The sequence below is a fragment of the Schistocerca americana genome, chromosome 8 (assembly GCF_021461395.2).
Source record: "Schistocerca americana isolate TAMUIC-IGC-003095 chromosome 8, iqSchAmer2.1, whole genome shotgun sequence".
NCBI classification, from domain to species: domain Eukaryota; kingdom Metazoa; phylum Arthropoda; class Insecta; order Orthoptera; family Acrididae; genus Schistocerca; species Schistocerca americana.
The window spans coordinates 373,427,181-373,441,000 of NC_060126.1; the positions used below are offsets into that span (position 1 = coordinate 373,427,181).

The 13,820-nt window shown below is 46.4% G+C and overlaps 1 protein-coding gene across 1 annotated transcript in view; it reads right to left on the reverse strand.

Annotated features, from left to right (window-relative positions):
- Nucleotides 1–9,410, reverse strand: part of LOC124544733 — a 58,196-nt gene extending 48,786 nt beyond the window's left edge. Inside the window, exon 1 of the mRNA XM_047123385.1 lies at nucleotides 9,127–9,410. Within this exon, the coding sequence (XP_046979341.1) occupies nucleotides 9,127–9,372 (246 nt within the window). The 5' untranslated portion in view covers nucleotides 9,373–9,410. The remainder of the gene's footprint in view (nucleotides 1–9,126) is intronic.
- Nucleotides 9,411–13,820: the final 4,410 nt, after the last annotated feature.

Genomic DNA, 13,820 nt, shown 5'->3' on the forward strand with positions numbered 1-13,820 from the left:
CTTTTTAATACAGAGTTTCATTTGTTTTTCTAAGTGTTACCAACATTCTCAGTTTTCTGCATTCAACTCTTTTGTGAAAGTGTGTGTGTGTGTGTGTGTGTGTGTTTATTAGAGAGGGAGAGAGATTTTTTAATAAAATAAAAATTAATATTATTTATTTTATTCTTATTACTTTTTTTATTAATGGTGTGCTGCTTGACACAGTAACGTCAATTAAATGTGGTTCAAATGGCTCTGAGCACTATGGGACTCAACTGCTGTGGTCATAAGTCCCCTAGAACTTAGAACGACTTAAACCTAACTAACCTAAGGACATCACACACATCCATGCCCGAGGCAGGATTCGAACCTGCGACCGTAGTGGTCGTGCGGTTCCAGACTGTAGCGCCTTTAGCCGCTTGGCCACTCCGGCCGGCTAATTAAATATCTAGGGGTAACGTTGCAAAGCGTTGTGAAATGGAAGGAGCACATAAGGTCCATGGTAGGGGTAACGAACGGTCGACAACGGTTTTTTGAAAGAAATTTAGCAAAGTGTAGTTCATTATGAAAGACACAGCGTATAGCTAAGTATTGCGATCCGTTCTCGAACGTTCCTCCAGTGTTTGGCATCCCAACCAGGTCGGATTAAACGAAGATATTGAAGCAATTCAGAGCGGAACTGCTAGATTTGTTACCGGTAGATTCGATCAGTACTTGAATATTACTGAGATGCTTTGTGATCTCCAATGAGAATACCTGGAACGAAGACGACGTTATTTCCGCGGAACACTATTGGCAGAAAGAGAGAACGGGCATTTGCGGCTGACTGCAGAACGATTCTACTGCCGCCGACGGCCAGTTCGTGTAAGTACCACGAAGGTAAGAGAAATTAGGGTTTGTACGGAAGCGTATAGGGCGTAACGATTCTACTGCCGCCGACGGCCAGTTCGTGTAAGTACCACGAAGGTAAGAGAAATTAGGGTTTGTACGGAAGCGTATAGGGCGTATAGACAGTCGTTTTTCTATCACTTCATATGCGAGTGGAACAGTAAAGGGAACGACTATTTGTGGTAGGATACGGTGGCTTGCGTGGTATACAGGGTGTCCCATTTATCTTGACCACCCTAAATAACTGTTTGTCCAGATGCAAATTACAAAATGTTTCAACTAAATGTTCTCTAGCCGTCAGGGGGCATCAATCAGCATGATTTCCTTCCTTGTAGCTTTGTTTTTTTGCAAAGATATGAACAGCAGTTCTACTTTTTTAAATGACACCCTGTATTTTTTATTCGGTAATTCATTTCCTCTCCTAATGACCTATTCAAAAATGTATGACAGTGTACCATTCACTGAAACACAACGCTATTAATTACATAACACAACATTGACGTTGACGCTCTCAACGCTTTGTTGAGGTACTCGGGGTAATGGAACACATCCACGTGCTGAAGTTAACAGAGGGCAAATGCAAACATAAGCAGAATGCACATCCGTGATTCTGTCAACCATCGTCAGTTGAAGAGTTGTGTGAGTAGAACGTGCACCAACGAAGAGAAGGTAGAAATGCTACTCATCTATGGGGGATGTAACTTATCAGCGCAGTAATTGCAATACTGTTTTCTTATGTACTGGTACATTTAGTACAGTAGTTTAGTCCTTTTAAATAGTATTGTCTAGAGTAGGCATACAGTAAAGGCTGTCCTTTCTATGAAATGCATCGACATATCGTTTCTTTCATTGTTGTTGTTGTTGTTGTTGTTGAAGGTAGGCGAAGTGCTACGCAGGCAACGGAACTGTACAGAGAGCGATATCCTGACAAGAACCCACCTTCCCGACGGATGTTTTCTCGTCTTGTTGCCACGTTTCAGGAAACGGGAAGTTTCAGCCCTCGACAACGCAATTGTCGTAGCACACGCACAGACGAAGCTGCTGAAGTTACTGTTCTCGTTTCCGTTGCTATGAATCCACATGTGAGCACACGACAACTAGAACACAAGATTGGCATTCCTAAAACCAGTGTAGGTCGTATTCTTACACGTCACCGGTTCCAACCTTACAATGTACACCTACATCAAGAACTGCATGGGAATGATTTCCAGAATCGTATACAGTTCTGTCAGTGGGCACAGCAGGAAATACTCGCCAACCTGAACTTCATCTCCAATGTTCCATTTACCGATGAACGTTCCTTCTCAAACAAAGGAGAGGTAAGTACAAGGAACATGCGTTATTGATACAGCGACAACCCACGATGGCTTATACAGCTGGAACATCAGTGTCAATGGAGAGTTAACGTCTGGTGTGGGATGCTTGGTACTCCAACTATTGGCCCTTATTTCATTTATGGTAGTCTAAACGGCACAGCGTATGCCAACTTCCTCAGAAGAATTTTTCCTGCTATTCTGGATGAAGTGCCACTAAGAACCAGAATGTTTATGTGGTATCAAAACGATGGATGTCCAGCACATAATGCCTTGCGTGCACGTCGTGTTCTGAACTGAAGGTATACTGCTAGATGGATTGGTCGAGGAGGAACAATTACTTGGCCTGCTAGGTCTTCTGATGTAAATCCTCTGGACTTTTTTCTTTGGGGATGCATTAAAGACGTCGTCTATCGCGATATTCCAACAACTCCAGAGGACATGCAGGAACGTATCTTGCTTCCTTGTAATTCTCTTCAGCAGGCAACACTGGAAAGCAGTAAATAATTCTTTCATCCAACGAGTGCACCAGTGTAGCGGTGTCCAGGGTCACCACTTTGAGCACCTTTGAATGTTCTACTCCTAGCCAATTGTACAGGAGAGTCAAAGTCAATTTTTTTATGTTTCTACTTGGTTTTCATTTATTTTCTGACAACTCCAGAAAGTGGACGAGTTTGTGATTCCGGGCTGGAAGTCAGTGTTGTGTTATGTAGTTAATAACATTGTGTTTCAGTGAATGCTACACTGTGATACATTTTTAAATAGGTCTTTAGGAGAGGAAATGAATTACCGAATAAAAAATACAGGGTACCATTTGCAAAAAAGTCATACTGCTGTTCACATCTTTGTAAAAAACAAAGCTACAACGAAGACAATCATAATAAATGATGTCCCCCTTACGACTAAAGAAAATTTGCTTCAAATATTTTATAATTTGCATCTGGACAAAGTGTTATTTAGGGTGGTCAAGATGAATGGGACACCCTATATCGTTATGTCAATAGTCTGTCCTACCCAGTAGTAAATCATTACATATACAGAGTGGTCAGAATAGTCTGAACAGCTTGTAAAGGCGATATGTGAGTCTCATAGAGTGTCGCTGTTCAAGCTACATGAACAGACATCGAATGATACAGCCACCTATACTGAAAGTGTTCTCATTTATTCATTAAAAGCCGAAAGCAATTTATCGCGCTAACTGGTATATTAATTATGGGAATAATCAAAGTAGGTCACTGAGCAAAACAGTAACCGACAAATATACAGACAGAAACACCACCTGCGTAGCGTACATCAGTAATCAGCTGTCAAAGACTGGAAGCTGTCAAATAAAGTAGTAGTGTAGATATGGAATAGTTATTCCCTGGACTTCTTGTAAGCAGCTGCAGACAACACACAATATCTCTCTTGAAATAATGGAAGAGATTATGAAGGTATTACCCGTTATAAGGTGAGTTATGGAGTACAGATATAGTTGTGGAAGGAGTAAGGCCGATTTCTTACCCCATTCTTGTCCAGTCGGAGCTTGTGGTTCCACTTTAATGTCGACGTGAACGGGAAGTTGTTCCCCAACTTTCTTTAATTTTCCTGGTTAACACTGAACTGCTTGATGCAGGGCTGACTGGTATGCAAGGACCTGCGATTTTAAAAATAAATCTGTAATTGTAAAAAAAGCTTCCAAAATAGACATTTTGTTGTCCAGATCGCAGTTGATACATATCCTGATTGCTAGTTTCAGTAAAGTTATATTGGCATCTTCAGATCATCGCATACGTGAATTATAAGGCCCCTACAGGTTGCATTGGAGTGACTTTTCTGTGCGATTACCTCCATCATTCCAATGGCCAGACGGTAATGTGCCGCATTGAGGCGCTTTATAATTCACGTATCTGATGATCTGAAAAGACACGTAGGGGCTTTCTAACTATCAGAAGATCTTAAGGTAGCTGAAACTAGTACTTAGGATATATATCAACTGTGATCTAGACAATAACACTTTCATTTTGGGAGCTTTTTACAATGATATAGATATCACTCTCCTTATGACCATGTCAGGTAATTACAAGATAAATAATTGTGAAAATAAGTCTGCAAATGTTTTCGATGTCGGAAACGCTGATGCTATTTGATTTACGAAGAAAATCAATTAGTGTCTTCCTAGACTCGGCTGATGGGGGTGACATTACCTTATCTTTATCATTGCACGGAATGGCGCGTATGAGCCCTTCTTCAATTACGGTGGGGGTATTAATGCACTAAATTTGTACTTGTTCCGCATATTCGTGCTGCAGCTGCTATTGATACGGTAAAGTTATGTTCATCGAAAGTAATCACGTGATAGTTAGAATCATGTGGAGTGTTCGGGTACATGCAGTAATACCATGAAACTACACTCCTGGAAATTGAAATAAGAACACCGTGAATTCATTGTCCCAGGAAGGGGAAACTTTATTGACACATTCCTGAGGTCAGATACATCACATGATCACACTGACAGAACCACAGGCACATAGACACAGGCAACAGAGCATGCACAATGTCGGCACTAGTACAGTGTATATCCACCTTTCGCAGCAATGCAGGCTGCTATTCTCCCATGGAGACGATCGTAGAGATGCTGGATGTAGTCCTGTGGAACGGCTTGCCATGCCATTTCCACCTGGCGCCTCAGTTGGACCAGCGTTCGTGCTGGACGTGCAGACCGCGTGAGACGACGCTTCATCCAGTCCCAAACATGCTCAATGGGGGACAGATCCGGAGACTTTGCTGGCCAGGGTGGTTGACTTACACCTTCTAGAGCACGTTGGGTGGCACGGATACATGCGGACGTGCATTGTCCTGTTGGAACAGCAAGTTCCCTTGCCGGTCTAGGAATGGTAGAACGATGGGTTCGATGACGGTTTGGATGTACCGTGCACTATTCAGTGTCCCCTCGACGATCACCAGTGGTGTACGGCCAGTGTAGGAGATCGCTCCCCACACCATGATGCCGGCTGTTGGCCCTGTGTGCCTCGGTCGTATGCAGTCCTGATTGTGGCGCTCACCTGCACGGCGCCAAACACGCATACGACCATCATTGGCACCAAGGCAGAAGCGACTCTCATCGCTGAAGACGACACGTCTCCATTCGTCCCTCCATTCACGCCTGTCGCGACATCACTGGAGGCGGGCTGCACGATGTTGGGGCGTGAGCGGAAGACGGCCTAACGGTGTGCGGGACCGTAGCCCAGCTTCATGGAGACGGTTGCGAATGGTCCTCGCCGATACCCCAGGAGCAACAGTGTCCCTAATTTGCTGGGAAGTGGCGGTGCGGTCCCCTACGGCACTGCGTAGGATCCTACGGTCTTGGCGTGCATCCGCGCGTCGCTGCGGTCCGGTCCCAGGTCGACGGGCACGTGCACCTTCCGCCGACCACTGGCGACAACATCGATGTACTGTGGAGACCTCACGCCCCACGTGTTGAGCAATTCGGCGGTACGTCCACCCGGCCTCCCGCATGCCCACTATACGCCCTCGCTCAAAGTCCGTCAACTGCACATACGGTTCACGTCCACGCTGTCGCGGCATGCTACCAGTGTTAAAGACTGCGATGGAGCTCCGTATGCCACGGCAAACTGGCTGACACTGACGGCGGCGGTGCACAAATGCTGCGCAGCTAGCGCCATTCGACGGCCAACACTGCGGTTCCTGGTGTGTCCGCTGTGCCGTGCATGTGATCATTGCTTGTACAGCCCTCTCGCAGTGTCCGGAGCAAGTATGGTGGGTCTGACACACCGGTGTCAATGCGTTCTTTTTTCCATTTCCAGGAGTGTATTTCTAAATGTGCCAAAACACTTATCAAGTTTCCGTATCATGGTACTGTTTTCATATGTGCTAATATACTCTGTACGGTCAGGCAATGGTACCTGATGTCAACACAATGAGTAGTAAGAAATTAAGTTTCTTTCCCTTTTTAAACAATAATTGGGGTGATGAGTTTCATATAGCTTAAAGGTCTTGAATGTGCTGTGTGCTCTAGATTCTTAGTTAGCAGTGTAATATAAATACGATCGTATGTGTGCTGCATGTCTGCCAATGAAAGTATCAGATAATATCGGTGATAGTATCAGATTACGAAATTAATGGTGAACTTCTTGAGCGTGTCACAGTATTCCGGGTGGCCGAAATGTTTCATGCAACTTAAGGTCGGCAACCCAACTCACTTCACCCACACCTGAAATGGAAGTTATAAGCTAGGTTGCCTTCCAGTTTTGCCCACGCAGTAAAAGTATGAATGGGTAATACTAATAAACGACGTGAAACAGGATATCACGTAAAATAAATATTAAAGAAGGGAAGTGGAGGGCTTAGAGTTGCTGAAAGGGCTCTGGAAGAATGCAATGCATCTCTAATGGAAATCACATACAGGACGTTAGTCTGACAAATTCTACTGTTCCAGTGTTAGGACTCCTTGTCGTGCAGGCACGACAGATATCGACGAATTTACAGACGCTCTTCAGGAACCTTAACAGGTCTGTAGAAACGATCTCCGCGTCCAAACAGTGAAGGCTCAAGAGGTATCTACCGGCCGCCGTGTCATCCTCTGTCTGGTGGTGTCATACGGATCCGGTATGGAGGGACATGTGGTCAGCTCACCGCTCTTCCGGCCGTTTAACAGACTTCCCAGACAGTGGAAGCTCTACTACGTGGTCAAGAAGCTCCTCAATTGACATCACGAGGCTGAGCACACCCTTTACTTGTCCTCCCACCAAGAAAAATTCTTTGACAATACCGGGAATCGCAGTTTCCCCCGCATGGCAGCCATCTACTCTAACCACTCGGCTGCAGAGACGGAAGTCAGGTCTATAATTCCATACGAAAATGTACCAGAAATGCTCGGAAAACTTAAATGGGAATCATTGGAAGATAGACGACGTAGTTCTCGGGAAAGCCTGTTGGATAAACTTAGGGATCCTGTACTGCAAGAAGACGGTGTGACAATAATGTCGCCACTACAGTGTAATTTCCATGACGATGAGCATCAGTGATTTTTTTTAGCGCTTGGAGCTCTGGTACTTTCCCAACACAGCTACGACAATTTACAACTGTTATACCAATGGTTCCTGTATCTACGTTCTTCCTCTGTTCAGCCTGCCCCCTTTGTGACTGAAGCCCTTCTTGTGTTTTCCCGAGACCCTCTGACCTAAAAAACCGCCCAGTCCACGCCTCACAGCCCCTGCTACCCGTGTAGCCGCCTCCAGCGTGTAGTGGACACCTGACCTATTCAGCGGAGCCCGAAACCCAACCACCCTTTGGCGCAAGTCGAGGAATCTGCAGCCTACACGGTCGCAGAACCGTCTGAGCCTCTGATTCAGACCCTCCACTTGGCTTCTGTACCAGAGGTCCGCAATCGGCCCTGTCGACTATGCTGCAAATGGTCAGTTCTGCTTTCATCTTGCAGGCAAGACTCGGGCAGCCTTTAGCACTTCTGTTAGCCGCTCGAATCGAGAGAATCTCTCCTGATCCAAAGTGACACACATCATTGGTACCGACGTGAGCCACCACCTGCAGTTGGCTGAACCCTGTGCTCTTCATGGCATCCGGGAGGACCCTTTCCACATCTGGAATGACTCCACGCGGTATGCACACGGAGAGCACATTGGATTTCTTACATTTCTTGGCAGCCGTCCCTAAGGGATCCCATAACGCGCCTAACGTTGGAGCTCCCAACTACCAATAATCTTTCTCTGCCTCGTGATGACTGGGTGTTGTGTGATGTCTTTAGGTTAGTTAGGTTTAAGTAGTTCTAAGTTCTGGGGGACTGATGACCATAGATGTTAAGTCCCATAGTGCTCAGAGCCATTTGAACCATTTTGAACCAATAATCGCACCCTCTGCGATTGCCCGGATCTTGCAGGCTGAGTGGTTTCCTCTGAAACAGGACAGGCGACAGCATCCGGCTCAGCGACAGCGTCAGCCACAGACAGCACCTGGAACCTGCTTGTCAGACAAATCGGAGAGGCCTTACGTGCGGCCGCCTGCGAAGTCTTTCACCGCCTGCTTCGCTCCGGAGCGACCTCCCACTCGAAATAAGTCAGTGCTCAGCGATAGTTTCGGCGATGTAAAGAGCAATGCCAGTGGACAGTAGGTGACTAAACACGTGTGATTTTGAGTGACGTATCACGCTGTATCATGTGGCAGTTCCATGAAAGGGTTTGGGTTTGTCGAATGATTGGAGTCTGTTGCCTGCCATTATGAGTAGTGCCAAGAGTGAAGTACGGAGGAGGTGGTGTTACGGCATGGCTGTATTTTTCTTAGTTAGAGTGTGATAATCTTATTAAGCACAAGAAAATAGTAAATGCGGGAGGATATGAACGCATTTCGTAGTACTGTGTACTGCGTACAGTGGAGGAGCAGTTCGGAGACGATGATTGTTTGCATCACCATGACAGTGCATTCTGTCATGAGGCAGCCACTGTAAGGCAATCGTTCGTGGACAACAACATTCCTGAAATAGACTGACCTGCCCAGATAAATAAATAAATTAAAAAACACTCCCTTCTTTGGATTCGGCTGCCATTCGTCCGTAGACATGTAGAAGCCACTATTGGTTAAAAACAGTCTTGGTTGCAATTTTAGTTTTTTTATTTTTCAACGACGCGTTTCGCCTTATTTCGGTATCTTCAGGTGCATCTGCGACTGTTTTTAACCAATACTGTTAAGCACTGGACCACGTTTGTAGTGTCCCCAGCGGAGTCAAGGCGTCATAATGGGGAGGGTGGGCACTCCCCTGAATAATAACCACTAATAGATGTCCGACTGCTTTTGATCAGATAGCTCTAGAGAAATTAAAACGTTACCGACAGGGTGTCCCGTATTCGAATCTCGCGCTACACAACTTGCTGTATGGACGGACCTCTGACAGCCAAGATGCAAATAAAACATAAAATAGGAACGAGTATCGTACCTTGCAGTACTCCTCGTGGACGCTGGGCAGCCGTACTCGGACCTCTGCCGGCCCACTCCACGGCGACGTCCAGAAGGCGTCCTCGCCGCCGCACAGTATGGGCGGGAACCCGTGGAACAGAAACTTGCGATCGTAGCGGCCGCTGTCGGCGAAGCTTCGCCATACCCAGGCGCCGGTCGGCTGCGCGGTGACGACCGCTGCGGCCATGGCGAGCAGCGTGCGGACTGCCAGTGCGGTGGCCGCCATATCGCTCGACTGCCGATCGCTCACCGCCCGAGTGGCGAGTGGACGCCCCGCTTATGTACTCCGGCCGGAGTGTCGGAGCCGTCGTAATTGGGAGCGGCGTGTCGCCGTAGGTGGGCGACAGCGCGGGCAACGAGGTGCCGCCCACGCCCACGCCGCGGCCCGCGGGTCGCGACCCCTGGAGGTCAGCGCGGCGGCCGCTAACTGCCGCTTCCGGCGGCGCCACGGCGCGACGTAGCCCAGCGTGAGCCGGCAGCGCCGGACACAGCTTCCCGGTTCACCAGGTCACCGCTGCTCGGCGCTGTACTGCATACAAGGCGGGAGCCCAGGCACGGTGGCGGAGATTCTCGGCTATGAAGTTCTACCTGAGAATCGCGAGTTATATGGGGACGTTGTTCTCCATTTATTTCGAACGACTCATTCCACAGGACCAAATTAAGAAGCAAATGGCTCTGAGCACTATGGGACTAAACTTCTGAGGTCATGAGTCCCCTAGAACTTAGAACTACTTAAACCTAACTAACCTAAGGACATCACACACATCCATGCCCGAGGCAGGATTCGAAGCTGCGACCGTAGCGATCGTACAGCTCCAGACTGCAGCGTCTGGAACCGCTCGGCCAATCCAGCAGGCTAAGAAGCAAATCTCCAGCGTCATGGAGCGCATCAAGAAATTAAAATGTAGACCAAACCATTGCAGACGACAACCTGACAATATGCACTGAGGTGATAAAAATCATGGCATACCGATGAGCAGATATACCGATGCAGGTAGTATCGCGTACACAAGGTACACTACTGGCCATTAAAATTGCTACACCACGAAGATGACGTGCTACAGGCGCGAAATTTAACCAACAGGAAGGAGATACTGTGATATGCAAATGATTAGCTTTTCAGAACATTCACACAAGGTTGGCGCCGGTGGCGACACCTACAACGTGCTGACATAAAGAAAGTTTCCAACCGATTTCTCATACACAAACAGCAGTTGACCGGCGTTGCCTGCTGAAACGTTGTGGTGATGCCTCGTGTAAGGAGGAGAAATGCGTGCTATCACGTTTCCGACTTTGATAAAGGTCGGATTGTAGCCAATCGCGATTGTGGTTTATCGTATCGCTGCTCGTGTTGGTCGAGATACAATGACTGTTAGCAGTACATGGAATCGGTGGGTTCAGAAGGGTAATACGGAACGCCGTGCTGGATCCCAACGGCCTCCTATCACTAGCAGTCGAGATGACAGGCATCTTATCCGCATGGCTGTAACGAATCGTGCAGCCACGTCTCGATCCCTGAGTGAATAGATGGGGACGTTTGCAACAACCACCTGCACGAACAGTTCGACGACGTTTGCAGTAGCATGGAGTATCGGCTCGGAGACCATGGCTGCGGTTACCCTTGATGCTGCATCACAGACAGGAGCGCCTGCGGTGGTGTACTCAACGACGAACCTGGGTGCACGAATGGCAAAACGTCATTTTTTCGGATGAATCCAGGTTCTGTTTACAGCATCAAGATGGTCGTATCCATGTTTGGCGACATCGCGGTGAACGCACATTAGAAGCGTGTATTCGTCATCGCCATTCTGGCGTATCACACGGCGTGATAGTATGGGGTGCCATTGGTTACACGTCTTGGTCACCTCTAGTTCGCATTGACGGCACTTTGAACAGTGGACGTTACATTTCAGATGTGTTACGACCCGTGGCTCTACCCTTCCTTCGATCCCTGCGAAACCCTACATTTCAGCATAATAATGCACGACCGCATGTTGCAGGTCCTGTACGGGCCTTTCTGGGTATAGAAAATGTTCGACTGCTGCCCTGGCCAGCACATTCTCCAGATCTCTCACCAATTGAAAACGTCTGGTCAATGGTGGCCGAGCAACCGGCTCGTCACAATACGCCAGTCACTACTTTTGATGAACTGTGGTATCGTGTTGAAGCTACATGGGCAGCTATAATTGTATACGCCATCCAAGCTCTGTTTGGCTCATGCCTAGGCGTATCAAGGCCGTTATTACGGGCAGAGGTGGTTGTTTTGGGTACTGATTTCTCAGGATCTGTGCACCCAAACTGCGTGAAAATGCAATCACATGTCAGTTCTAGTATAATATATTTGTCCAATGAATACCCGTTTATCATCTGCATTTCTTCTTGGTGTAGCAATTTTAATGGCCAGTGGTGTATAAAGGGCAGTTCATTGGTGGAGCTGTCATTTGGACTCAGGTGATTCATGTTTCCGACGTGATTACGGCCGCACGACGGGAATTGACAGACTTTGAACTCGAAATGGTACCTGGATCTAGGCACGACGGAAATTCCATTTTAAATAGCTAAGAAATTCAGAATTCTGAGATCCACGTGCCGAGAATACCATATTTCAGGCATTGTCATTCACCACGGACGACGCAGTGGCCGACGGCCTTCACTCAGCGATTGAGAGCAGTGACGTTTACGTAGAGTCGTCATTGCCAACACGAGTGCAACACTGCGAAAAATAACCACATAAATCAATGTGGGGCATGCGATGAACGTATCTGTGAAATTTGGCGTTAATATAGCATGGCAGCAGACGACCCAAGCGAATGCCTTTGCTAATAAGATGACATCGCCTGCAGCTCCTCTCCTGCGCTGTTGACGATGTCGTTTTGACCCTAGACGACTGGAAGACAACGGCGTGGTCAGATGAATCCCGATTTCAGTTGATAAGAACTGATTTAGGGTTCGAGAGTTGCGCAGAACCCAAGAAACCATGGATCCAATTTGTCATCAGCACACCGTGCAAGCTGGTGGTGGCTCCATAATGTTGTGGGCTGTGCTTACACGGAATGGACAGGGTCTTGTGGTCCAGTTGAACCGAAAGTGGCTATGTTCGGATACTTGGACACCATTTGTAGCTATTCATGAGCTCTATGTTCCCAAACAACAGTTTCATGTACATGGGCCATAATTTTTCTCGACTGGTTCGAGGAACGTTCTGGACAATTAGAGGGAATGGTTTGATCGCCCAGATCGCCCGACATGAATATTATCGGACACTCATGAGACATAATCGAAATGTCTGTTCGTGCACAACATCCTGCGCCGTCAACACTTTCCCAATTATGGCAGAATATCTCTATTTCTGCACAGATTTCCAACGACTTGTTGAGTCCATACTGCGTCGAGTTGCTGTCCTTCGCCGGGCAAAAAGACGTCCGACACGATAGTAGAAGGTATCTCATGATTTTTGTCACCTCATCGTGTATAACCAGCTTAATTTCTTCCCAGGAACTACCCGACAGAATAGAAGGAGTGATTCATGAGGTAGTTCTTCAGTTTAGACTTGAATGTGTTGCTAAAATAATTTAATTCTTGTGATAACTTAAGGAATATGGATGCAGCAGAGTATAGCACACCTGGTGAGAAGAAAATGTTGATTGGACTTCTGCCTAGTATTAACTGAGTGAAAGCTGCTAGTTCTTGGGAGTAAGGTCATATTGTTAACAACAAATGATATTAAAGAAAATAAACATTGAGAGTCCAGTGTCAGAATTCCCGGCTCCCTGAAGGGGGTCGACAAGAGGTTCGTGAACTTATATCACATGTTGCTGTAACTGCCCGTTCCTGAGCCAAAAACATCCCTTGTGAATGGGAAGAGTTACCCCAGCATATAATGCCGTATGTTATAAGCGGATGAAAATAAGCGAAGTGGATTAAATTTCGTATTGGACCTTTACTTATTGTAGATACTCTTCTAATACCTAGAAATCTAAACAGTTCACATGCCCATTCTGTTTAATTAAAATGCCAGTTTTAGTTGAATTGATTGCCAAAGACTGTAAAAACTGAGTATTACTGTGTAATAGCATAAATTTATTTTCTGCAGGCAATGAACTTATGTCCTGAACCGCATTATTTGACACAGTGCCTATGTTGCCACCAACATTCTGTACTTCCAAGATACTGTCATCAGAAAACAAAAATATTTTGGAACCACCTGTCACATTAGAAGGAATACAATTTATTTATATAAGAAATAGTACTGATCCGAGCTCTGACCACGGATGCCTCCCCCTCCCCGCCCTTAACCGTGCCCCATTCAGACGCCACACCTTTTGCTGTCTATTCTTATAGTATGAGAGCAATCTATTTATTTATTTATTTACACGTCAAGTTCTGTAGAACAAAATTGAAGATCAAATCTCCAAGGTCATGGAACGTGTCAGTGCAGGAAATTACAACATAAAAGTAATAACAGGTTAAAATAAAATGTTTATGAACCCGAAAAAGTCATTCCATAAGTTTGAGTAAACGCAATCAACAATACAATAAGAATCAGCTTAATTTTTTAATGAACTCCTCGACAGAATAGAAGGAGTGACCAATGAGGAAACTCTTCAGTTTCGATCTGAAATCGCGTGGATTACTGCTAAGATTTTTGAATTCGAGTGGTAGTTTATTGAAAAT